The sequence below is a fragment of the Gymnoscopelus braueri genome (genome assembly GCF_963280865.1).
Source record: "Gymnoscopelus braueri genome assembly, chromosome: 20".
Lineage (NCBI taxonomy): Eukaryota > Metazoa > Chordata > Actinopteri > Myctophiformes > Myctophidae > Gymnoscopelus > Gymnoscopelus braueri.
In genome coordinates this window covers 11190189-11218131 of record NC_137622.1, presented here as the reverse complement: position 1 = coordinate 11218131, position 27943 = coordinate 11190189, and the positions used below count along the sequence as shown (strand labels likewise).

General features: G+C 42.0%; 2 protein-coding genes across 2 annotated transcripts in view; one reads left to right on the top strand and one right to left on the bottom strand.

Annotated features, from left to right (window-relative positions):
* mrpl11 (mitochondrial ribosomal protein L11) overlaps window positions 1-26496 on the bottom strand; it is a 48386-nt gene extending 21890 nt beyond the window's left edge. The window contains exons 1-2 of the mRNA XM_080415356.1: window positions 26425-26496; window positions 13191-13436 (exon numbers count right to left, since the gene is read on the bottom strand). Of these exons, the coding sequence (XP_080271482.1) occupies window positions 13191-13313 (123 nt within the window). The 5' untranslated portion in view covers window positions 13314-13436; window positions 26425-26496. The remainder of the gene's footprint in view (window positions 1-13190; window positions 13437-26424) is intronic.
* tmem265 (transmembrane protein 265) lies at window positions 166-6414 on the top strand. The gene is made up of 2 exons (XM_080415354.1): window positions 166-619; window positions 3681-6414. The coding sequence occupies exon 2, from the start codon at window positions 3683-3685 to the stop codon at window positions 4751-4753; it is 1071 nt and encodes a 356-aa protein (XP_080271480.1). The 5' UTR covers window positions 166-619; window positions 3681-3682; the 3' UTR covers window positions 4754-6414.
* Window positions 26497-27943: the final 1447 nt, after the last annotated feature.

Below are 27943 nucleotides of genomic sequence, written 5' to 3'. Positions count from 1 at the left end.
GCAACTTTACAGAAAAAGAAGCACAAAGTTGCTTATAATAAGCGGACATGGCAACACAGACACACACACGCACGCACTCACACACACTCACAGAGCTCACACACAGCACCGTTGCTGCCAGCAACAACCGGAGCGTCGAGACGGGTAAAAACGGACATTGCGGGAAGTCACTGGCAGATGCAATCCTATTATACAGACACAGACCAGAAGGACACGATTTCATACACAGGGCTAGTGGCTACTACTGTACATAGAGAGACGAGGAGAACGCATCTCAGTGGGATATGAGCCCGGTTTTTCTCCGACTCAACTCGAGGTATCATCGGCACATTCTCGGTGCAGCGACTTTCCTGCTGTATGATGATAAAGAGTGTCATATAGCAGCCAGAAGAAGAAGATACCACCAGAGACAGGAGGAGAAACACAGCTAAATACCAGTCATCCCTGATAGATCTTTTTTAGTTTTTGTTTGCATTTAATTTTCCTTTATTTTTTTTAGATCAGAATCGAGACTTTTATCTGGTCTTCATCGTCAACGCTGCACTTCAGAGAAAGATTCTTCTTGTCTTGGTCTCAATCAAGCGGATCGAGGAGCACAAGTGCAATACGAATGGTTTGGGTAACTACAGCTTTACTTTTATTATCCATCACCCGAGCGATGGGTGCACGGCGTGCACCTATTAACCGTGTGTGTGTGTGTGTGCGGGCGTGCGTGCACTGTACGCGCGCGCGCGCGCACACACACACACACACACACACACACACACACACACAGTTAATAGGTCGGTTATGAAACAGGTGTTGCAAAGAAGAGACGGTTTTGTTATCAATTTAAAAAGAGGACGCAAGACATGAAACATAAATGCAACAATATCAAGATAATTGCTACCGTTGAGATGAAACAAAGGAAACACTCTCGATCTAAACTTGCTGAAATCACTGCAGTTCTAAAAACTTAGCAATCAATTGTGCCTGATAGGATACATCAACAGATGTTTCTGCGGTAATCAATCATGTGGGATTAAGTCCAGAGGAGAGAGGGATTGTTCGAACAATGCATTAACAGGAATTACACCCGTTTATCCCACTATTGATTGATTGAGTTAAAATGTCGTCGCCTGTTGTTCATTTTTTTGTGTCCTAATGCCCTTGGTCTGAAAGCTATCTGTGGATAAGTTATGAGAGATCTTGGCTGCAGGGCGAGGTCTTCTAGACACATTTGGGGACTGTAGGACATTGTTCATGGTGATTACTGGAACAGTCCATCTGTCCTATCTCTCTACCTGCATTTTCTATACAGTTGGCAAACAGCCAATATTAAAGAAAAATAGACACCCCCACTCAGAGAGAGAGAGAGTGTGTGTGTGTGTGTGTGTGTGTGTGTGTGTGTGTGTGTGTGTGTGTGTGTGTGTGTGTGTGTGTGTGTGTGTGTGTGTGTGCGCGCGCGTGTGTGTGTGTGTGCACGCACACGCAGACTGAATTTAAATAAGGGACTTCAAGATCCCTTTTTTGTGCAAGGGGGTGCAAGCATCTCCATGCAAGCCAACACACAAACACACATCACACATAACAGACCCAGAGGCACCAGGGTTAGATTGATTCTGAGCACAAAGCATAACGTATACAAATATAATACACAAATATCTCACCTGCGTGCCATTACGGACCGTTACTCATGCTTACAGCCGAATGGGCTGCTTCACCTTGTCACCAGCAGTCATATCTCAGGCCAGGAACTGACAAATGTGGTCATTATTGATGAGCTGGAGTGGACACACAGGCTGTCACAGCCTGGCCCCTCGCCATATAAACAGAATAAATTATATACGTGTTGACAAGCTGACAGAACGCAAACAGGGACTGACAGGGAGACTTCCAGGGGAAAAATTCATGTACGGTTGCAGCTTGAATCACAAAGAGGAACCAACAACATTGTGCACCTGCTCTGCACCTCTGCGGACTTGCACTTTTGAATTCCAGTTATTTTCTCAGCCAGCAAGGCTTGTGAAGTCCATTCAACACCTGATAATCAAGTTGCAGGATGCAGCGTGAGGCTATACCGCAGGTAATATAATCTAATGTAATATAGCTACATTAGGGGATGCTGCCAAGATCCATGTCCTCGCAGCCTCCATGCCTCTGGGCGGATTAATCACTCCTTATCATTTCCTCAGTCATCTCCTTGATTCATCTGCTTCTGAAGACATTTTAATGTGTAATGTGTCTCCGTACCCCTCCCCATGAATACATTTGAATACATCCAGCAAAGACAGGCGGGCGCACACAACAGCATGTCCTCCGATAAAATAACACACCACTTTCTATCTTCATTTCACTGTCCTTTTCCCCCCATTTATTCATCACTTTTCTTTCTTCCTCTATCCTAGCCTCTTCCACAGAGATTATTTATGAACTATTACCATCATGCTGTAACACTTTATTAGACATGTAGACAGCCAAAGGCAGATTAATCTTTCTCTTGCTCACACACACACACACACACACACACACGCACGCACACACACACACACGCCTGTTCAGTGATTTGAATAGCACAGAGCAGATGATGGAACTGCTGTTAGTCTCGGGATGATGTGTCTTCTATCAGCAACAGATCAACGCATGTGTTTCAACAGCCAGCCTGTGCTCAGAGGCCGTGGCGCTGGCCATCTCTCGCTCCATCACGCTCAAGTGTTGCCATTACGGCACATCTGACCCGGTAATGATTTCATATTATAATGTCATTGATCTGTTAAGAGTGGCTGACACACCGATTGGTACTCAGCAGAGAGTGGACACTCCAGTGGCGGGCTCTGCCTGGGGCCGCACGCCACAGGCCTCTGAGCTCAATACGATAAAGAGTGGTTGGTTCAATTCCACCGTAAGGTCGATCATCATTTCTCAGTCCTGGATCAATACTGGGGTTTTATACTGTCTATTGGCTGAAATATGTTCAGCAACGTGCACATGAACGATCATATTTGGCTAAATTAGCATGGGCTGCATGCACTCACCCATGCAGGCATAATGTATGACGGACACGCACTCTCACACACAAGTCAAAAGCATCTCTAAACAAATGGCAAGTTATTAGCAATATTCATCCCTAATGAGAAAGGGACGTGTGGCGACAAAAGACTGCGGCACACAATGAGAAAAGGCATTGCAGCCCATCAAGGAAAAGAAAGGGTCTTTAAAAGGGCGCATAGCCGCTTCAATCTGAACTACATTAATACATAATGAATGAGGGATGGCCAAAAAAACAACACCAACATGAGCCTAATAGAATCTCATAGGAAAGGAACCTCAGAAAATATATACAGAAATCAATAGAAAATGAGATCCGTTTAAAGCAAAGAGCCACAGAGGAATGGAGTTTAAAAAGAAAAACTCAGCTTCACTGGATTCTCGGCTCTAACAGCCTGGATAGAAGAATAGTCTTCTGCCACCAGACAAAGACAGCGGTCGGCTTGGCAGCAGATGTCATCATAGCAACAAGCATCAAACTGTGACTGACACTACATTTCAAACAGCACTGTATACATATAAATGACCTCGTTGTCCTTTAGCTTGCCTCTTTTCGCTGAGGGCGGTCGACGCGGCGTGTCTAGATGGGAATAGATGGCTTTTTAAACTTCTGCCCTTATAACAAGCGTCTAATTTCTGTTGTCTCTCTCCAGGCATGGTGCCCACGCCCCAGGTGTGCGTATCAACCCTGGTCACGGTGAGCACGATGGCAGTTGTGGACCTCTACTTGCTGGAGCAGAGCATGCTGGGCACCCGTGGCATCCCGGGGCCAGGGGTCTGGCAGTGTGCCGCAGTGTTGCTAGGTGACGTGGGTTTCTTGGTTGCGCTGCGCTTCGTGTCGGCAGGCGTGGTGTCTGAGGCACATTCCCCCCGGCGGGGTTTCGCCAACGCCCTCTGGTTCCTCTTCCTCTCCCTGCTCCAGCTCAAGCTCTTCTTCGTCTGCCACAACTACCGGCAGGAACGCCGGCCGCCTGACCCGCTGGCGAGGAAGACCCTGACCCTGCTGCTGTCCATCTGCCTGCCCTCGCTTTTCCTCATCCTGACGGGAGCCGACAGCATGACCCCGCTCCGCAGGAAGCAGGAAGTGCGAGGTCGTCTGCTGTGGGTGGTGGTGGACCTGCTGGATGTGCTGGACCTGCAGGCGGGGCTGTGGGAGGCCCATGGCGGGGCCGGGGGCCCCGGGGCCCCCGCTGAGCCGCGGCTGCCCATCTGGGCTGAGGGCCTGGTCTTCTTTTACTGTTACGCCCTGCTGCTGCTGCTGCCATGCGTGGCCCTCACAGAGCTGGGGGCCACTGGCCTGCCGGGACAACGGGGAGGCCGTAAGGAGGCCCTTTATCCATGGCTCAGCCTGGTCACCATCAACGTGTTTACCCTGGGCCTGAGGGGAACGGGCATGCTGTGGTACAGGGATTCCCGGGTCTCCACGGTGTTCCTGGGGAAGAACCTGCTGGCTCTGGCCGTTAAGCTGAGCTCAGCCTGGCAGAAGCACAGGCTGGAGCGTGGAGGGAGGGGGGCTGGGGCGGGGACGGAGCCAGGGGAATCCACACTGCCGAGCCAGGGCTCAGATCAGGGAGAGGACCAAGCCCAGGGAAAAGCCTCTTCTTCTTCGGAACCGTCATCCCGTTATCACACACTGACTCGCTCCCAGAGCCACACCCTTTCCCACGTCAGCCTGGAGCCCGCAGACTCCTCCATAGGGCCCCCTTTCATCTCCCATGAACTCTAGAGACAAACTTTGCATGTAGGCACACAGGCACATGTACACTCAGCCACTGTGTGCACTCACATGGATGTGCGTGCGCACCCATTTGCTGGACCTGTCGAGGCTGTAGCTCATCTAAAGAGATAACTTGTGTTAAAGACCCAAACCAGTTTTTTTTATTCAGCAATCATGGGTATAATGTGGAGCTATGTGAAAAAGCATTTGGCATCCTTGAACATTTTCTTGTGCCAAAAAAAAGTCTTTCCATACAGTAAACCCCTTATTTGGGATTTGAGTGTCTGAAAAGAGTGCCACTATACAATCCGAAACAGAAATTTATGTTTAAGCCTCGATCGAAAACACCAATACATTTTTCATACTGTATCTTTTTATTGATAGTATTCAATCTTATTGAATTCGGACCACGGCCAAAAATGGTTCATTTCAAATCACATTCTATTCAGACTCCAGCCCCTAGGCCTTGGCAAGTTGTAGGTAGGACTTTTGTAAGGCTTAGGAAAGAATGTTCAATCAAAGGCTGCTTTCCTCCCAATAGATCTGGTACCATTCGCATTTCATCTGCAGGATTTTCAGGCGTCGGATGTATCGTCCTGCAGAGGGATTATGCAGCGATGTGCTTCAATTATGTGTGACATTTGAGTTAAGTTCTTGGGAGTTTCAAAGTAAGAATATATCAAAAGTATTCCACGATATGTAAAGTCTCTTTCAGTTCTCTCTCTCGCTCTCATTCTCTCTCTAACTAGTTCAGTCTTTCAGTTCCCTTGCTCAAACTTTTACCGGGGTAATAATCAATAAGGAACGTAGACTGGAGAAGCTGAAAAGCGCACCTGCTGTACTTAATGACATTCAGCAGCCAACACCATATTTTACCGTCTAGACACTTTGATGGGGAATTCAGCCCCCCGCTCGAAAGCATGTTCTGTAAACAGCAGGCATCAGACCTTCAAATTATGTGCTGTTAAAAGTTATTTAATGTGACTTTAACCACTTTAAACCTGGCATCCCGATTATGGGCATGTCATTATAGGTGAAAATGTGTCCATTCTTTCAAGACTTTTCAAAAAATGACAAAAGTTTCAGAAATAACAAAACTAGCAGATCTACAAGCTCACACAACACGTGGCGTAACACACTGTGATGCTTGCTCACTGGCATACATGATGCAACTCGCCGTGAGCTTATAGATCAGCTATTTCTATTATGACGACGAAGTATATAGGGCTTAAGTGGTTAACGGTAACTAATAACTTTGCACTTGTTTTTACAAACTCTGAATCTTAATGACATGCTTTCAAGTTAATTAGAATAATGTGTAGATACATTTCATAAAACATTTTCTTTTCTTTACAACAAAAAAGAAAAGTCAAGGTGCTGTCAACTCTTGCAAGACTGTGAGCACCCATAGAAAGGTGGGGCTTGAAGGTGAGCAACAAGCATTTAGCTTCATTCTCAAGTGACTGTAACTTACAAAAATACAGGTCAGGTTTGCTGCAGTGTTTACACGCAATGCCAATTATGTAAGTAATCCTGCCAACAGCTGCAAGGGACATTTGAAAAATGGATGTATAGCTTCCAACATTTTGTCTACACAAGTCTGTCAAACATTCTGAGGAGGCAGAAACATTACTGGTGCTTTTTGTGTTTAGAACAAGAGTTAGTTACCTTTTTTAATTTTAATCAAGGAAGGGATTTTTATGTGTGACTCATCCAGCTGCGGTTGCTGTGCTGACAAGACTGTAGTATTATGGGAGTATTACGGGAGACGGGGTTGAAGCAGTGGGCGTAAAGGATGTACAGAGAAGTCAAGTGCCTTGTTCCCCCAGAGGAGCTACTAGCCTCTGTGTTGTCAGCAGACAAACACATCAGCCGTACCACGTGGGACTTTGGGCATATGCCGTGCGTATACTGTGAAAGTTATTCCACAGCTGTTGTCAGCTATGCCTCCAGGACTGGGAGCTAACTGTAATAAAGTGTTTCATACTCCGGCACTGACATTTCATTGGCTATTATGTAGCCAAGATATTGACATGCTGTCACCACCACAAAGGCATAAAGCAGGATCAGAGAGTGATCACTCAAAAACGAATGGCCCCTAGAGACCACTGGCTGTCCTGTACTCGCAAAGCCTCCAACTCTAAGCCTATCAGCTTCCATTTCACACTCTGGAAAAACAAAAATCACTTGATATATTCAAACATCCGAGAGTGATGCTGGAGTACATGAATTAAAACGAAGCTCTCCACATACACTATTCGAGTCAGAAAAGCGAGCCATTCTTCGTGCAGAGTGGCACTGGCATACCGAGGAAAGACCGTCATTTATCACAATTACGCCAGCGACACTATCAGTTCAGATACTCTGTAATCCTTGAGCGAGCCGGCGTCTTGTCTCGCTTTAATGTTGAAAGAGAACTCTTGATGTGATGTGATGCGTGTGCGTGTGTGTGTGTGTGTGTGTGTGTTGTGTGTGTCAAAAGGAGAGGAAGTGTGTGTTTTCTTTTTCAAGACGGAGTCAGTGGCCCCTATACACCCCCACACCCATCGGACTCCCTCCAACCATTAATGCTCCTATTAATTGAAATTGGGGCCATTTGTCAAACTGCTGAGAGATAATTCATGACTGCTTCACGCTTGATTTACTGGGCATATTTACAGGATGCGTTAAGGCAAAAAAAACCTCTAATGCACACAGTGGAGCACGGAGAACTCGATTCATTTAAACATTCTCTGCGGAATTTCTCGGTGGTGCATCTGCGGGTGGAGGTGGGGGGTGAAGGGGGGTGGGGCTAGGGAAGGAGCACAGGGACGAACATCTCAGTATAGTCAGTATCCATCTCCCGCCCACCCGATTGCTTTCATCTCAGGGCTCCCTCGGCTCGCTCTACATTTCAAACACATGTCGGCGATGTACAGAACCCCCCCCCCCTCCCGATAGAGAACTTCCCATATGTATCATAAAAGCTTTGTGAATGTAAGCAGCAGCCTCAGACAGCACTGAGCCTCAGACAACACTGACTGAGCCCCTCTGAATCTGTTCCACCTGTTAGAGCCCTCATAACAACACTCAGCATTCCCCCTCTGCTAAAAGAAAAGCCCCACAAGCCTCTTCTCCAACATTCATCCTTCTGTTGCCCATCTCTTTTCAGCCTTTCTTTTCATTAAACCATTAAGACCCGGAAACGCATCTGTGTCATTTTTTTTGTTTTGTTGCTATAACCGTTATTTTATACTTATACTACTGGGCTATCCAAAAATAGTAGATATACAAGCTGAAAGCGCTACAAGCTTGTAGATCAGATTTCTTTTTAAATCTTGAACATTTGTGCAAATTTTTAATTTTCTTCTGGAGGTCCCTGGAACAAAATATTTTACAAATATTCGCTTTAAAAAATATATATTCAAAGATTAGCACACATTTTCACGATAAAAAAAAAAAGAAGCAGATCTACAAGCTCATAGCGTGGCACTCAGTGCCGCACGATGAGCTTGTAAAGAAATCTAAAATGGCACAGAACATTTCCCGATCTAAATGGGTTAAACAGCGCTAATTTCACTCCACAGTCTGTAATTATTATTACCCCCCACCAAAAGCTGTCTGCCTCACCCCCCAACCCCCGAAACGTCTCTCGCCTCCCGCTTTTATTTCTCTCGTTTGTTTAAATTTGCCCCGCGGCCGACAGGCAGCACCACCGCTCCGCGCTTACCCTGTCAAGGGTGGTTAGTCGGAGAGGGTGGAAAGAAGAGCCAAAGAGGAGAGACGTGGTGAGATTAAAGGTCCGGTGCCCAAGCCTTGAAGCAAATCGTCTGCCAGCTGCCATTTATTTACAGTTTACTAACGGTGAGATACTGCGAGCCCGATGGAGCAAGAGAGTTAAGACAAGCCAACACTAAGAAGAAGGGAGGAGAATTTCTTAGAGGAGAACAACATACGGTTTGGCTTTGCTTGGATGCAAGTAACCTCACCTCATTACCACTGTTGCTGAGACACAAACCCCCAAGTGTGGGACAAGGAGACACATCTAATAGACGGATGACTGAATCATTCATCATAGCGAAGATATGAAACGGCAGCAGCACTCCGGTCCAAGCATATTTAAGGAGGCGGTGATCATTCAAGTCAACCTGACAGTTGCAAGAGATATGCAAATGTAATACAAGTTCCCAGGACAGATATTAGGCCGCAAAAACAGCCATAACCTGCCCACCACTGTGGAGACTGGGGTTCAATTCCTCTGTTGTGCCTTCGGCTTGGCTGGATGCTCCCAAACAAACACAATTTGCTGTGTTTAGTGGGTGGGAAGTTGGCAGGGGTGGGCGATCTGTCATTGCACTAGCAACTCCTATTCAGCAGGGAGCAGAACTGGGCAAGTTAGCGTGTTCCTCCGTATGTGTCACGTCCTCCCGGTGAAGCAGCTGGCAACTCCATGTGTATCGGAAGAGACACGTGATCATCTATATACCCTTCACAAACAAAACAGTAGGGGGTTGGCGGTGACAGTCAAGGACTATACACAAGGCAATAGCAATTGGCAATGACTGAAGTGAAGATAAAAAAAACAACCTCAAAACAGTTGATAGGGTGAAAAAAATAAAAAAGCCATACATGGTTGACAAGACAGCAGTCCCACGTGATGAGTGGCTCTTATGCTATCTTATGTTCTTAATGAGAAATTGTAGAAGAGAATACACTGGAGCAGCTCGGACAATTAAAAAGCCTCTTTCTATTAAGGTGCTAATACAAATAGATAATGACTGACGTTTCGATGCTACTGCATCTTCCTCATAGTCATGTTCTTAATCAGAACTCATAAGAGCTAGTCTAAGAACTTGGGCTAAGACTATAACAAGACGTGAAAAATCTATTTAATCTACATATATAATTGCTTTAGTTTAAGAACAGAATGTACTATAAGATCACTGTAATGGAGAAAATCTATTCTATCCCAGTCATTTTAGACCTCAAAGTAATGATCTACTGTATGTCTGGATTATGTACAAAAATAATGGAATAGTACTGTACTAGTATGTGGTATTATTTAACACATGAGGTGTAGTTCTCAGATGAACAAATAGTGGCAGTAACTGTGCAGTGTGCACGGTACAACACGGACACACGATAAAACCACACAGCATACGCTCTTTTCTTATCCAGAGTCAACAAATGACAGTAATGGTAAATGATCAAGTAAATAGAGTGCACAGAAAACACCATCTGTTATGCCACAGGATGCAATCATTTAAGATTAAACTTTAGTGAGAGCTGCTTTTTCCCTCAGCTAGAGTCTTGGAAGGTGTGATATTAAAGGTGCTGTGTGTGATCTTGGTTCTTGGTTAAAACGAAACGTTTTGTTTGTTAAAAAGTGAAAGCTCTATATTCCGTAATCGTTGCTATAGATAAGAGTGTTTGGTCAGGGGTCTCCTCATCTCTCCAGTTTTCAGGTGGGTCACCAATTTGATCCAATCAGGAGACAGAACCTATTGAATCAGCTTACATTTTATAGTGTTCCAGTTGTTTCATCACTTCCAATTTCACTTGTTTATCCTGTACCCTGTACGAGATCTCTCTCCTGATTGGATGAAAGTGGTATCCTGACCTGAAAATGCTTTTTCTATTTACTAAAGAGCTGGAGAGACCCCTGTCACTTAACAAACACTCTATAGGATTGATTACCATTGGAATATAGTACTACAATATTTAACAAACAAGCATCACTTAGGGCGCCTGGCTTTAATGTCCGTGGGTAGGTAGAACAGATGGAGACACTAATGTCTTTGGCCTGGGAACCGTCGAGGAAAATGTGACTTCTGGGTTGCAGATCCAAGGATGACCATGATTGCTGTCACGTACTGTAGAGAGAGAGAAGGTCTGCACACCGTCTTATGTTCCCAGAAAAATATATGTATTTATGCAGCGGTAGAAAAGTACAACGTGTCGGCCTCTGTGGCCTTCGTAAGGTATACTGGGAGCATAACCCATTCAATCCGGGAACGCATATTACTGTAGCATTTTTGTTTTTTTGCTATAATTTTATACTTTGGGCTATTAAAAAATAGCAGATAAACAATGTAGATGTGCTATTTGCTTTGAAAAATCTTGAACATTTGTGCAAAATCTTTGAATATGTGTATTCTTTAAAGCAATTTTTTTTTTAACTCAAATCTTTCCTTCTGGGGATTCTACAAATGTCTTCTAAATCCTAACATTTTTTTTGAAAAAAACTGGTGGATCTCAAACTTTTTTCATGTCAAGGACCCACAAAATGATTATGTATTTGACCACGGACCCCCCACATCTAAAAATATTTTGTTCCAGGGACCCCCCCAGAAGCACAGATTTGTGTTAAAAAGTTATATGTATTCACGTTTTTCTTTTTTCAAAACTAGCAGATCTACAAGCTCAGTGCCGCGCTTTGAGCTTGTATATCTGCTATTTTTGAACAGCCAAAGAAATCTTAAAATGACATCGATGCGTTCCCTCGTCTTAATGGATTAAGACGGTGTGCAGACCTTCTCTCTCTCTACGTTATTATTTATTCTGATCTGGCACCCGTCGAAATAGCCGACTTATGGATGTGCGTGCACCTCTTGACTGCTCATGATTGCCGTCACCCCACCACTACCACCACCAATGCCGCGCAACATAATTTCAATGCGAGGATGAATTGAGTCAGACCAAGATGCAGAGGAGCAGCACAGCATGACTTCTATGAGATAGAAGAGGCATGTGTGGCTCCTGCGCTCCAATGAGGATAATGTGATTGAAAAGCAAGACCACTTTGGTAGAGGTTTGGGTTGTGTAGTTACCTTGCCATGATGTAACTCCAAAAAGGTGGACAAGAAATCTAAAATAATTGCTCCATTGATTAGAAATTGATCATTCAAAATATGCTCCTCATTGACTTACATTGTACAGTGAAACAGCTCTCAAAGTCACTCTTTTAGGCCGTAAACGAACACAAACAAAGCTGATTCAGACAATATAGAACATCACCAAACCCAGTACTGTTTTTTTTTTTTAAATCAAAATGTTAACTTCCTGTTGATTTTACTATTTGAAGATCCGGATCCGCGGATCCGGTTTTCTTCCTAATAAGAATAGCGAAATCAACAGGAAGTTAAATTGTTTATAAAAAAAACAAACAGTACTGGGTTCGGTGATGTTCTATATTGTCTGAATCAACTTTGTATACGTTTACATGCTAAAAGAGTGACTTTAAGAGCTGTTTCACCATACAATGCAAGTCAAGGAGGAGAAAATTTAGAATTATCCATTTGTAATCAATGGAGAAATATTTTTTGATTTCTTGTCCACCTTTGGAGTTACACCGTGGCAATGCCACACAACCCAAACCTCTACCAAAGTGGTCTTGCCCTTTAACTGGACCTGGGAGAAAAGTCAGGTTGTGTGTTATGGCATTGACGAGAAGAGACGTGGCAAACTGGCAATAGGCTTTGCCACGTCTGCTCTTAGCTCCGAGAAGCAGGTCACGTGATAAGCCCTCCTCCCGGAAATGCATTAAAAACTCAGCATGTGAAGAAGGGAAGGGAGGACTGGAATGGCATTATGAGAGGCAACTAAAAAGAAATAAAGGAACATAAAGACTTTGGTGTCGGTGAAGCCCCCTTCATTCCAGCCTGTTGCATTATTTACTTCTGGAAACCGAGTGACTGAGAGAAATGGGGCTCCTCGGAGGAGATTTTGCACAAACAACCTCCACACAACCTCCATAAAATACGTATGTCACTCTTAAATAAAGTATACCATTTTCAGTTCTGACATTTTTTGCCATCATAAACATCTATCAAGGCTTGGTAAAAGAAAGCCTTCAAAATATTGACTATATAAAATATATAGTCTCTATATATATATATATATATATATATATATATAGAGAGAGAGAGAGAGAAAATATATTCCTTGTCTTTGTTTTCTTCTTGTGATTGGCCAATTAACCCATTCAATCCAGGAACGCATACAGTATACTGTGTCATTTAACATTTTTAGCTATAGCAGCTAGCTTTGTATCTACAAGATCATAGCGTGGCACTTACGAGCTTGTAGATCTGCTATTTCTGAAAAATCGTGAACATTTGTGCAAATCTTTGAATACATATTTTTTGAAAACGAACATTTGTAACTCAAGTCTTTGCTTCTGGGGGGGGGGGGGGGGGGGGAGGTCCCTGGAACAAAATATCTTACGAATGTTCGCTTAAAAAAAGTACATATTCAAAGATTTGCAAAATAATTCATGGTTTAAAGACCAAGATTGAATGGGTTAAAGACAAATCCTAAATATTGTAGTGCCCTCTGTGTTTATGCCATCTCAGTCACCCCTCAAAGCACCCATTCTCCAGAGATTCTCTGTGCTGCTGCCTGAAGGTCTGGGTGTGATACTGCCCTTTAGTAGCAGGGAAGTGAAATAGGACGTGCAGAACATTACCTGTCCCAGGATGGGTCCGAGCGGTGGGCCTGGCTTGGCTTGGCCCGACCTCACGATGGCACGGATCACACCCCCAAGATCCACCTTCTTCACTGCTTTTGCTGCCTTGGATATCTTTGACATGTTCGGTATTTCTGGTCTCTCTGAGAGAGAGAGAGAGTGTACAGTATGTGTGTGTGCGTGTGCGTGTGTGTGTGTGTGTGTGTGTGTGTGTTCGTGTATGCCAGAAAAGCCCTTTCTCCGCCCCTGTGCAAACAGAAAAAGCAAACCACAGAGAATTAGCACATTTGAGAAGAAAAACAAACAAATTAGCCTTTACAGCGTGCCAGCCACGACAAATCATTTACATGGCAGCCTCATTAAAACATCATACACTCAAATCAATACACATACCCACGGGGAACAAACAGGTTTTTTATACCGTTCTGTAGCAGTCGGTTAATTAAAAAAATCTTTCCCTTCGATCGTTTCAGTGAAAGCGACCCTGGAGCTGTTTGCGGTGCGGAGGGAAGGCAGAGTGAGACGCTAGGCCTGATGAAGGCACCCTGGTGCTGGTAGGATTTAAACGTCTCCTGATAAGAGTCACAGGGGGCATACCACCATTAACTCTACAGTACGGTCCAACAGGCCTCCAGCCTGCAGAAGCTTCCCATCGCTCAAGGTCAAGGGCAGCCATTCGCGATGGGGCAGGGGGTTGAGTGACAACATTAATATGCGGTTGGGGTGGGTTCTCGTTCTACAGGGAGGTAGAGGGGAGATGCCCATCTTTTATTCCACCTGCAAATGCATTTACCAAATTCAATTCAGGCAATTAGCAGAGTGGGGAGAATGGCCTGAACTGATGGCCTCCCTCCGGAAAGGCAGGAAGCATAAAAACAGGCCTTTAATCCTCTGTTGGTGGGAAGAAAATGACAGAGATATGGCAATAAAGAAAGAGATCAATGACTAAAGCCAAGGGACAGATAAATGTTTTAAGGTTTAGGCAATTGTTGCCCTGCATTCAGTAAAATCCAAGCACTGAGGGTGTCCCAATTAGATCAAGAAGAAAAACTACAGACACACAATATGAGGAGACCTCATACTGCTGCAGATGTACAAATAAGAGAAACAAGGAAAGCTGTGATTCTATCTAGGCTACCAATTATCCCACCTGTTAAAGTGCACCGACCATGGGGCCTAGGAGGTAATGTTTGTCTAAGTTGATAAGCTCACACTGTGCAGACAGTTTTAAATAGATGCCATTTAGCATGAATACGATATCACTCACGTACGCTGCTACATTTCAGAAGTCAATTTCATGCTGCTCACCTAACGCGTTCGGCTACCTCGCTCGCCGGTGAAATATCTTGTTGCAGTCGGAATCAATTTTAGAGCAGGTGGGAAAACAGAGAGCAGAATGCATAAAATCTGAGGTTGAGGACAAAACCCACTTTAGGTATCAAACAGCAACATATGAACTCATAACACCAAGCCATTGCATGATGGAAATGTACGAATAAATGCTTATGGCTGTGACACGACTGAAAAACATCAGCCATGTCCTTGCGAAACACTAGGCTTGAGGAGAAAAAAAAGAAAAACAATTAAGAATTGCAGCTGATGTAGGGTTTTAATCCCAATTTGGGACCAAGGGAATAACATTTGGAGAGCAGTGGGTGAAAAGACAACATCATGCTTTGATGAACCATAACTCCAATATCTGTCAGTAAGAATAATGGAAACTGCAGTTCCCATGAACAATGAAATCACTCATCACAAGGCTAAGCCTGAAAGCTGAAGAAGAATTGACCTACATAAGGCATAACAACTGAAGTGACAGTCATTTTCACACAATGGAGTCACAAGACAGTGACTAAATAAATGGTAATCCCACAGCAGCAAACCCTGGTAAGACCTGGTAATTATGATGTTGCAGATGTCTTGTTGTGATTTAAAGGCAGATATTTTACATAGTTCAGACAATTTAAGCAGCTATATTAGGCCAGGTTACATTCATTTAGACCATGGTTAATTATAACAATAACATAATTACTAACAAAGCCTATAATGATAAATCCATAAATCCAAATCGATTTCGATGATGTGAGCAATGCAGCCATTATGAAAGTCATAGTGGAAAATGTTAATATGCATTAAATAGGATAGGAAATGCATTAAAATCATGGTTAACTTTGTACAAAATTCCAACCGCACTCAGTCTACTTTTTGACAACCTTTGTAAGGAAAAGATGAATAACGTACCAGAAAATGTATTTCCAACACTGAAATGCATGATGAAAGAATTCAAGATGAATCGTTTATTGATTATCCTATGTACAGACAAAGTTCTTCAGACTGAACAGAATAGAAACAACTGTTTCTGTGGGGACGACTTCAAAGTTATTAAAACTATATACTTCAAACTCTTGATTAAAGAAATTAATCTAAGTGCCGTAAAATTGTAGACCTCATTGAGCTTCTTTAAGACCATAGTGGCGTTGTGCACTCTACTGTGTGTAGGTATTAGCTTGCTTGAGTATTCAAATCCTATAACCTCTAAATGCCCCCCTCATCATTTAAGCAATTCTCTAGAGTTACATGTGCTATATTTACATTTAAAGGAGGCTAAATTAATATTTGATTTAACGGTGTTCTTGATAATACTGAGAAATTGTCCTTGAGAGTGTCTGAATATACAGTATATAAATTAGTTTTTATCGCCGGAGTGTGATTTAAATATATAAATATATATATATATAATTTTTTTTTTCAAAGGATTTCACGATTTTTCAAAAGATTTCACGATTAAAAAAAAAAAACCTGAAAATAGCAGATCTACAAGCTCACGAGTTGCATCACAATGCGCTGTGAGCTTGTAGAACAGCTATTTTCACTACTATTGTGTGACACTGTCCTTTTATGGGTATTAATTAATTAAAACATGAAACAATTAAATAAGGAGACAGCTACGATATGACAAATAATTTAAGGAAAACCCAATACTAAGTCAGGGCTTTTCCATGGCACTATACAACGGTCCGTTCTGAGAATAGTTAAATAACATTTCTAATTGCATTTCCATTTTTGCACAATGGCACAGGATGGTTATAACTGTGCCAATTCCTGGATTTTTTTCCTAACCATTTTTTTTCACGTTTTCTAAACATGGCCAAAGTGTGCCTCTGGGAGGTCTTAATGATGTGTGTGCTATTCAATGATTGGCTTTAGGTCCTGCGGTAGGAAAGCACAATGATCAGTCAATACAAAAGGCTGCATCCAAATGCATGTCTGAGTATTTACTACTGCTGGTGAACAGGACGGACAACACACTTCCAAATCCACAACTACACTCAATCGCATGTTATCACATGGATGTTTACAGGCTATTCAGTCATTAGCTCAGGTTCTCGCCAGTCACCACCACTATGTGAAATACAGACATGGATCATCACTTAGCAAAGCACCTCCACTACCAAGCAAAACAAGAGATCTGTTTAAGGTATAGGTCTATTTAAATTTTGATCAGTAATGGCTGTAGCCTGTAATGGTCAATTTCCAATCATTTGTATATTTTACCCCACCGTACTCAGTCTGTCAGAAACATGGAACTTTATCCACAACTTGTGTGTTTACCATTCAGCACCGGCTAGAATGTTGACCTGTCCATATTCTCCTGTCTTTTTGACCAAATTCTGCATTCGAGTTTAGACGGCCACATCCAGCAAAGCTTGCAACTAATAAACGAAGGAGGATATTTTATTTATTTTATTACCCTTGTACGTGTGGACTTAGCCTAATACAGCACCGTCTTAAACTCATAGACATATGACTTGCTGAACAAGCATGCTAGATTTGAAAATAACATGTTGGGTGATTTGGCACATATGTATCCCTACTTAATTTAACGCTATACGCCCAACCGGCGTGACAGCGTATGACAAAAAATAAAAAGAGAGACATGAACACTTTTCAGTTGATCGCTAGTATCTTTTTGCAGAGGCTTGTGTATATGGGTTGAGACCAAGTTCTTTTCTCTATCTCTATGGAGATTGTCACACACACAGATCTCTTTCCTCCTGAGACTATGCTTACAGGGTCTAATAATGGCATGGCATCCTCCTCCATCCTTTGTTAAAAGGTTAAAGCTCTATTGCGATACAGTAAATGAATCATTGCTATAGACTAGAGTGCTTGTTCATTAACAGGGGTCTCTCCATCTCTTTAATAAACAGAACATGCATTTTCAGCTTCAATCTTAGAGTGTTTCAGTTTCAATGTTGTCTGCTCATTTCTTTGTGACATTACTTCCAATTCACTTGTTTATCCTGCATCCTGTGAGTTCTCAGTAATCCGTTTCTGATAAGATAAAATTGGTATCCTGACCTAAAAATGCATTTTCTGTTTAAGTAAGAGCTGGAGGAGAGACAGCAGACACCCGTAATTAATATAGCAGGGTATTCAACTAGATTAGGCAGGGGGCCACAATTGTAAAAGGACTTGAAGTCGGTGGCCACAAGACTGTGACAACAAAAATTTACAAAATGTTCATACAGTAGTTAAGCGTTTAACCGTTTGTTATGTGCTATAGGTCTGATAGGACAACAATGGACACACGTCCATTATGGTAACTTATTAGAGCCTGCTTCATACTGCATTCATGCATTTTAATGTTTGATAGGATAATGTTGTCTGTTGCAGCCCTTTATAATGTGCAGGCTTTGGTTTTGATATTAAGAAAAGAGGAGGTAGATACTGTATTGCACTTACCTTACCTTACCTTTAATTAATTATGATTTATTACCAAATTTCTCTTATGGGTCTCGAGCATACAAAAGTTTGGGAACCCCATGCTGGTCTAATGCATAAGTCCAAAATCTCCCTCAGTTGAAATCTGGTGGACTGGACTGTGAAAGCCATAGCATTTAATTCACCTGACTTTCATACTCATGAAAATATTCAGTGACCCTGTGGATGGGGGCACTGCCATCCTGGAAGACACCATTCCCATCAGAATAGAAGTGTTCATTTCAGAATAACTTTGTATTGATTTGCACTTTTGCAGTGACCCTTTCCTCCTAAGGGGACACGTGGACCCAAACCATGCCAGGAAACTGCCCCCGGCCCACACAGAATAACAAAGCCACCAGACCCCTTCACTGACAGGGTTACGCAGTCAGGCCAGTACTGTTCTCTAGGCAGACGCCACACATGCACTCAACCAATAGGCTCTATGCACAGCAGCCATATTGGAAGGAAATTGGGCCTCTTCCTTACTTCCTTCACAGGTGTTACCAATGATACTAATAAAGGCTCTGTTCCATTTAGTGTAGCACAGTGGTTCTCAAACTTTTTAATTTCAAGGACCCCCATAACTCTGAGAGTGTACAAATGGAACCAAATGAACACTCTCAGAGTTACACACCCGTAAGGGACCATTTGGAACCCCCTCAAGGAACCATGAGGGTACCTGGACCCCAAGTTGAGACTTGAGACCCACTGGTGTAGCAGAGTGTTTCCAGTGAGCCAATATGTCATGAACAATAAGACTTAAGAGCAGCACCCTGACTCTGGCCCCAGCAGTAATAAGCTGCAGTACCTAAGAACAGCCAGCATGTCCAATGCGCTTCACTGCTCCCTCTCGGTTCTGGGGGCTCGGTTTGACCAGAATGGAACAGAGCCTTCATTAGTATCATTGGTAACACCTGTGAAGGTCTTTACAACATGATTGCTGTGCATAGTGAGCCTATCGTGTAGATATGGTGAAGGATGACTCATTTGACCACATCACATTTAGTTTTTTTCCACATTTGTCGATACGAAACCAAGGTCAGCAGGGCCTGCTTTTTATACATGTCACAGAAGATCACGGCACAGAAATGCAGAAGCATCTGGCAGTGCATTTCTTTTTTCCCTACACAAATATCGACTCCAGCAACAACAGACTGTTTGTGCCGATGCATAAAGTCAAGCACCCGAGGTGTCTCAAGGGCACCACAAAGAGACTCGTTTAGTTTTTTTGAGCACTGAACGAGGACAAAACCAAACTAAACTAAACTGCCTTCGATGTGTAACCACCCCTTGTTGCTCACAACAGCACGACACTATCATTCACCTGAGATATGATACCGGGAGTCGGATAATTACGAACCAGGGTCCTCGCAACTCACAGGAGCATGTGGTCAACGCACTCACTGATTGAGCTACCCTTATTTAGGCTTTTGATTCATTTTTTATTCTACATTGTAACTTAATGCATCATAATTAAATGATGTTTCTTAATGCTCTTAATTTTCTGTGTAAAGGACTTTGTTGCTGAAATGTGCAACATGAACTTGCCGTAAGGTTTGACAATGTGACACACAGTCACTCATCAAGTATTCTGCAACCATTGTCTGAGCCTTTAGACTCCCAAGTAAAAGGCACATTATTCCTTGTCCACAGACAGGATGTCCGCATCAACGGAAACTCATAATTTGCATACTAAATGAAGAAGAAATGGACAGCATCCAATTGTGAAGTAATCAGCCCTATTTCCCTAAATGATGCGGGCCTAATCCTCGTCTTCCAAGGAGACTATATGCACTCTGCACCGACAACAGGCTATATTCTTCTCTTGTTCTGGCAGTCCATCTAGTGGCAGAATTTACATCTCATTTTATGCATTCACAGACAGTAAAATCCTGAGTGCTGATTTAACTCTGAGATCGTACAAATGGACCCAGAGGGGTCCATTTGTATGCTCTCAGAGTTAAATTAACTTTTTACAGTTTTAGAGTACAGTGAAGTCTACTCACTATTGACTCTCTAATCCACAGCATTTACAGTGGGATGAGTGAGCACAGAGCAGCCTTGAACAACGTCTTGTTCAAGGGAATTTATATTACACCTTTTCTCCAATTCTCCTTCTATAGCACAGCCACCAAGGAATGGAATAGTCTAACCCCATCCCTCAAAAAATGCAGTTCGCTTGGCTCATTCAAAACTGCCCTAAAAACCCATCTTTCTGGAGGCCGAAAGAGGAGCTAGTACCAGTTTCCCTGTAGACAGACGACCCCCCCCCCTCCTCTTTTTGTACATATTTTGTATTTCCTCATGCTTTTTTTGTATATAATTTTTTATTTTTCCATGCTTCCCCCCCCCCTTTCTTTTTGTACATATATTTTTAAATGCTTTTTTTGTACATAGTGGTACTTTTTCTGTATTATCTGTATTTTCATGTTGATTTTTGAACTGTTTGGTTGCTACTATATATGTCTATGAAATTAACTCAAGGACCCCAACGGAAACAAGTCCGCAAGGACTTTTTTGGCCGGACCTTTTAGACAAAAGCATTATAAATGTAACTGTGTTGTTTTACATTCTTTTGCCTAATAAAAATTTCATTCAATCAATCAAACACGTCTGTGTCTGTGGATGGATCATCTACATAAGCTTTTTATCCAGTTCATTGGAACTGAACGTACAGGGTGGATAACAATATCAAACTAGAAAATACTGTTCAGTGTGGGCTCGCTTCAAGCCAAAAAATAATAGTATAAAAAGTACAAATTGTCGAGGTCCCAGGCAGAGATCTCTTTGACTTGGTAATGATATCTCTGACTGTGTTGTATGTGTGTGTAGACTTGGCTCCGGTTGATCAGCTGTTTCCATTCTCCTAATTGTCATCAGTTACGCACCTGATTGGTGCTTGGTGTATGGGGTGTGTGTGTGTGGGGGGGGGCTTGAAATGTACAAAAGTATTGGCATCAAAATATACTTGTCAAGCTTCTAAAAAAATTGCAGATCTACAAGCTCATAACGTGTCTGCTTTTTTTTTTAATAACTAAAGTATGACATAGGACTTAAGTGGCTAAATCTTCAAAGTAATTTATTCAGGAAGGGGGGGGGGGGTGTGATATCGTTTTCTTTCGTTTTTTTAATCAGAAGTAGGGGAAAGTCACTGGAGATTTCATAGCGTCATATTTCATGCTTAATTTATACTTGTGCGCCAAAATAGCAGACCAATAGACACTGTCATAAGACAAGGTATAATCAGGCTTTAGTATGACTATGTAATCAATCATTTATGCAGGTGGGGATAGGCCCTCCACCCTCTCCACGGCAGCTCTTTCAATGCACATTTCATAGCATTTTTTCAAACTAGTGGGATGGCAAAGAGGAAATGAAACTGGATGGCGGCTTCTTCACCCTTTGATGAAAATATACATAATATATTATATGATAAGACTTGTTCGAATAATGATATATTATAAGATATATGATACGAAATGAGCCAATGTGCCAAATTTGTGCAGAATGTCAAAATAGTCAAATCAGGCTGGGTAATCCCTATTCCCTTGTACTTGTAGAAATGGGAAGAAACATACCACATAACAGTATATATTTAAAGTAAAGCTATAAGTGCAAATACTGTAGGAAGACTTCAGCTGACCTTTCCAATGGTACCCCTTAATGTTCACACATTCTTCCAATACAATCGATGGGGCCATACAATAACAAATACAATACAATAACAAGACGGTGTATTTGACTGTTATCAGTCACTCAACAGGCCAGCAGTATTCTGATGTCGTCCTACAAAGAAAAAAAAGGAATCTGTATTCCTCCCATCAAGCTCCAAGCCTGGCTGGGGTTCATTATTGATTGGTTGGTGCCAAGTGATGCAGGTCAGTCCAACATAACAAAGAACTCTAGATGGTTTTGGATAATCCCTGAGAAATCAAACAAAAATAACCTGTATTACCTGGTTTACCCAAGGTCTGAACTCCTCTGCTATTTGCTATAAGCTGACGTGGATAACCTGTCTGGCTGAAATAATAAAGTTATTTAAAGAGTCTTTGAATTTGTGGGGGTTCTGAAGGACCAAAACCCTATTTTGAGTTGGTAAATGGTAGAGTGTAAGAAATTGTAACCAATGACTGGAAGTTGTATGCATTACTTATTTACTTGCCAAGGTTATTAGTTAAAGCTGCACATTAAGCTGTAACTTTACTCTTCTACCCCGGATTTGAACCCGGTTTCCTGCGCAAGTGCTGATTCTATTTTACCATCGAGCAAATAGAGCCTGTCTGCTTGCTCAGGGGATAAATTGAATCTTGACCTTCAGGTCAAACTTCATGTCAGATCCTGTGTCTAGGTGAGACATGACCTTTGACAGACACGATCTAAATGTCTCAATAGAAGAGCAGGGAGACAAAATACAACCACCCTAATTGTATGAGTTATATTGTATTAATATACTCTAGCATACAGATTGGACATTTTATTCATTGAAAAAAGTTACAAAGTGCCGCTTTAACTAAAACTAACAAAATAATGAAAGCTAGATGTTAAAACTATTTAAATTAACCAAAATGAAAAATTCAAACAAAGCTTTTACTCTTACTGTAAGTAAAAATAATTGAATGTGTCCCTTTTACGCCCATACATGGAGTTCTGTGTAAGTCATGCCCAAATATGGAGTCTATGGATCAGCGTACTCCATATATGGGGATTTGCCGATTTATCAATATTTTTTGGGACATCCGCTGATCTGACTGACTTCCCACTGGGCAAATCTCTGCGAATCTTTTAAAAGAAATTCAAAATAGATACATTGTCAAAAGGTGATAATAGCAGTTTCATATGATGAATGTGTAATTAAATAGTTAGGTGTTTGCACTTTCCTACTTATCAGACTGTGTGTGTTCAGCAAACATGTGTCTGTTCCTGTAACTGTCCGCTGTTTGGTTTACTTCCGTAGCAGTCATGATCCACATGTATTCTGATCATATAATGTGGGTTTGTGCAAACGTATATATTTTCTCTGTGTTTAACCATTTAACTATACTACTCGTAAATAGCCAATCTACAAGCTCCCATGTGGCTCTATTTTTGAAAAATACAAAAAAAAATCTGAAATGTTTGCCTAGAACGGCATGCCCAAAATAAACACCAAGGTCAAGGTCAACTTTATTGTCCCACAAGTGAGACATTTGGCTTTGACATGTAACTTTCCTCTTCTACCCCGGATTTGAACCCGGTTTCCTGCGCAAGTGCTGAATTTGACTGAATTTACCATTGAGCCTGCCTGCTTGTTCAAGGGATAAATTGAATCTTGACCTTCAGGTCAAACTTCATGTCAGATCCTGTGACATGACCTTTGACACGATCTAAATGTCTCAATAGAAGAGAAGAGCAGGGAGACAAAATACAACCACCCCAATGAGTTATATTGTATTAACATACTCTACCATACAGATTGGACATTTAATTCATTTTTAAAAAGTTACATAGTGCCGCTTTAACTAAAACTAACGAAATAATGGATAGATGTTAAAACTATATAAATTAACCAAAATGAAAATAAAAATGAGGCTGATAGTCTCGAAGTAAAATGAAGGGAATGTGTCCCTTTTATGCCCATATATGGAGTTCTGTGTAAGGCATGCCCAAATACGGAGTCGTCTATGCCAGTCTATGATGTCATAATGACTTCAGCGTACTCCATATATGGGGATTTGTCGATTTATCAATATTACGCAAGACCCCAGAACCCAGAAGTTGCATTGAGGCGCATTGAACATGCTGGCCATTCATAGGTACTGCAGCTTAAAACGGCTGGGGCCACTGTACACGCACGAGGGGAAACGGTTTCGACCAATGGGCTCGACTCACAAGCTTGCGCACGAGCTTGCGCACCGAGGTGACGCAAAACGTGACACAGAAGCCCCAAATAGGCCTCGCCCATCACATTTCACTACCGGAAGAAGGGGTGATTTCGGCCCATGCGCTGGGTGAGCAATTCAATGCAAGTGGATGGGAGGGGATTTCCGGTGCCCTCTCTATTATTTTTAACTCTATGACATTACGCCCTCAGGTCCTCGTGATACGCACGTCGAGTTTAAAGTCGGTCGGCCCCATATATGGGCTGTGTATCGGTAAATGGTAAAAATGGTAAATGGTGCATTTGTATAGCGCTTTTATCCAAAGCGCTTTACATAGATTGTGCATTACATTCACCCATTCACACTCATTCATACACCGATGGCGGAGGAAACCATGCAAGGCACCAACCTGCTCATCGGTTTCCAGTTCACTCTACCCGGCCACTCTACACCTGAGCCACTGCCGCCGGTCAGCGGTTTTTGACAATCAGTTCTCTATACTGTATATGGCTAGATATGGGCACTGCACTCACTCTGGACCTCGGCGATACAAGTATGAAGTTTGAAGTTGGTCGGTCAGACGGTTCTCGAGATACGTGAATGGACGGACAGAGATTTTGCACATTTATAGAAGGAGGATTTAGTTTTGAAAAAATGACCAATAAAATCCAAAAGCTGGGCTCAGCACATAAATAGACAGAGTCAATAACTGCTGGGCCAGATACAGATATATTTACACTAGTGCCTCAAAATGTACCTTGAAAGATTCATTCAAATCGGCCACTAGGGCAGATCTTTACAAAACTCAGTATGTTTCATAACACTGTTGAATCAAGGGCAAGGGCAAGGGCATTAACAACTCTATTCAGAAAATATCTTATTTAAGAGATGTTTCATAGGTGTAGGAAGCAAAATTGAACAACCCTCTTTACTTGAACATCAATAAGGCTCTATGTGATAAACAAAAATCATCACATAAATCATCACATTCGTCGCTGGGGCATTCGTCGATGAATAAGGGCATTAACAACTCTATTGAGAATGAGATCTTGACTAGATAAAAATGATCTTATTTTAGAGATGTTTTTAAGGTCCAGGAAGCAAGATTGAACACCGATATTAACTTGATCAACAGGGCTATCTGGTATGTAAACAAATCCCATTCATTGTAATGGCATTGTAATGGTGATATAACTGATAATATATACTGCAACTCTCTCTCTCATGTGTATGTATTGTATGCGTGTGTGTGTGTATGTGTGTGTGTGTGTGTGTGTGTGTTGTGTGTACATACATTATGGTATTCGTTGCTGCCTGACATGCAACATACATTTAAAATAATGCTCTTGGAAAAGCACTAAGCAGTGATGCAACAATGAAAAGGAAACTCTGCAATGGAGTAATTAAAAAAGGTTTTCATGGTATTGTGAGTTTAACGATCCAACTAGGTACAGTAAATGAACAGTTTTCATTTAATAACTATCTGTAATGACTATTTTTTAAACCAGTTGTCACCTGTAGTCAGCGTTAGGAAGGCATTATCATTACTAATTGTTTAAGGGGAGGCTATAGTAGGCTATAATGTTAATAGTTTACTAGTAACTAGGTACATGTACACATTCCTAGAGTCACCTCCAAATTACGAAGAAATCCCTAAGTTAGTCTAATGGAACTTATACGCCTCAGCCAACCTCTGAGGGGTTCAAATTATTGTATTACAAGGAAAGCAGGCACCAACACTAATACTGTATTATTACTGTTGTCCATTTTCCCCTGCTGTGGCCAACCTACTGGACAATAAGAAAAAGAGTGTCTTGGCACCAATCAAAATATCAAAACTGTTTATTTGTTGACAAGTGTACCCAGAAATAGTACAATATTTAAGGCTTCGCAACTCCATAATCCATTCCAAGTGGGCACCTTCAGTAGCTCCTCCACAACACAACGCATAGAGCAGGGGTCTTCAACAGGGGGTCCAGGACCCCTAGGGGGTCCTCAGAGTTACTACAGGGAGGCGGGCCGCCAAATCTTTGTGTGATAGGGACTTCTTTTTACACTAACCACTAGCCACCCTAGCATCCCTATACTGAGGGGAACATAAGGCGAAAATAGCAGATCTACAACAAGCACACAACAGCTTGTAGATCGGCATTTTTTGGCAAGAAGGTTTGGTGTAGAGGGGGAAAAAAGCAGACTGAGTACAGACTGTTATGTGTCCTCTGCACAGCAATTAAAACAATGTATACACCTCTATGTGTCATTAAACCAGACCTCAGTAACAATTAACGTTAAAGGGAAACAACAATGAGCTACAGAACATTTTGGTGAATGTTTTAACATTGTTGAAAGATACAACTAAATATATATATTTTTTTAAATCATTACTACTATATCTATCTTGATGCTGTCGTTTAATGTATCTAAACAACATATGAATCAAATTGCAATGGAGAGATCTAACCTGCAGCCCTTCACCTTGCTTCCCTCTTATCCCTCTATGTCCTGACATACGTTTAGGAAACAGGCACATGTGCACATGATACAAAAGAAGACAATGGCATATATTATACATGTTGATTAAATAACATAGACATAACTATTTATCATACCTGTCTATCAGTTTACTTGCACCTTCACGCCGTTATCAAATCCACACAGGGCGCCGCCATCTTGGATTCATCAACAGTGCTACTGCTGGCTACTAATGCCCGCAATACTGCCATCCACTGGCCTGGAGGGGTAACAACAGTACTGGCGCTGACATTTCTAAAATGTTACTGCATAAACAGTGGTTGAGTGGTTCTCAACCTATGGGTCGGGACCCCCAGGGGGTGTCATCAAATGATTTTTTTTTTGGGGGGGGGGGTCCCCAGATGACAGAGAAGTTACAATTTAATGAAAAAAAAAAAAAAAAGACCATAACTGCATCAAAAGTAATCAACAAACTATACTATAACTACACTGGTCAAACATTGGCCAAATTGTCAAATAATATAAGAAATAGGCACGAATTTTGAAAATAGCTGATCTACAAGCTCACAACACCTTGCATAGCGAGGCGTTGCGTGCATTGTGAGTTGTAATGCCTAAACTCCTACATTCCAAGTACTTGTCAGGATGGGGGGTCCCCAGTTCAAATATGATTATTTTGGGGGGTCCCCAGTTCAAATATGATTATTTTGAGGGGTCGTGGCCTGAAAAGGTTGAGAACCACTGCCATAAAAGATCCATAAATAACGCATGAAGCCATCGCTAGTTCAGCCTTTCCGTGTTTAATCCAGCTTGAGGTCCTCTGGCAGGCCGCTCTAAATTAAGGTCTCCCAGGCTATGGGATGCTTAGGAACAGAACACACACACCTTTACAGCCAGAAAGATTCCCAAGGGAAAATGCAGGTGTCATAGCAGTGTAGCAGTAGGCATGATCAACAGGCTAGGTACTGGTACGAGAATACAACCAAGAAAAAGTTTTTAAAAAATCTAATAAAGGTAAAAGAAAATCTAGACTTAAAGTCTGATCTAGCCATATCTGCACAACTGAGCCTCTTAGTTGTGAAATAAACAACACAAATCACTCACTATACTCACTTCCTATCCGACACAATGTTATAGTCTTACTAAATAGACTTATTTGTCTTATTGTGTAAAGCACAATTTTTTATTTCATAAGTTATTTACAAACAATTTGACTTCTCATTACAATGCATAGAAGCCAGAATTACACCCTGAGCCCAATGGCTCTGAAACATTCAAATTAAATTACGGTAAGAAGATTCAGTTAGCGTTTAGGCTAAACGCTAACTGAATCTTCTTACCGTAATTTTAGGCTACTGAATTCACTGTCTCCTAATTACAGATAGTATAGCTGATAATATAGAAAAGCACACTGACCTAAACTACTGCATAACCAAGCTTAACATAACCTGACCATGCGGTCAAGGAAATTGCATTATAACTTACAACCAATTAAGCAAAATACTTTTGGTTTTAGGTTTCTTGTAGTTTGTCTGGACACATTGTGTGTGTTTCAGGCTATATGGTTCCATTTCAATGCTATCTGTCCTGTGGCGCTACCAATTAACATTTCATTCACCCACAATCACTTGCTCCTTGGAGAAAATATGACTGATA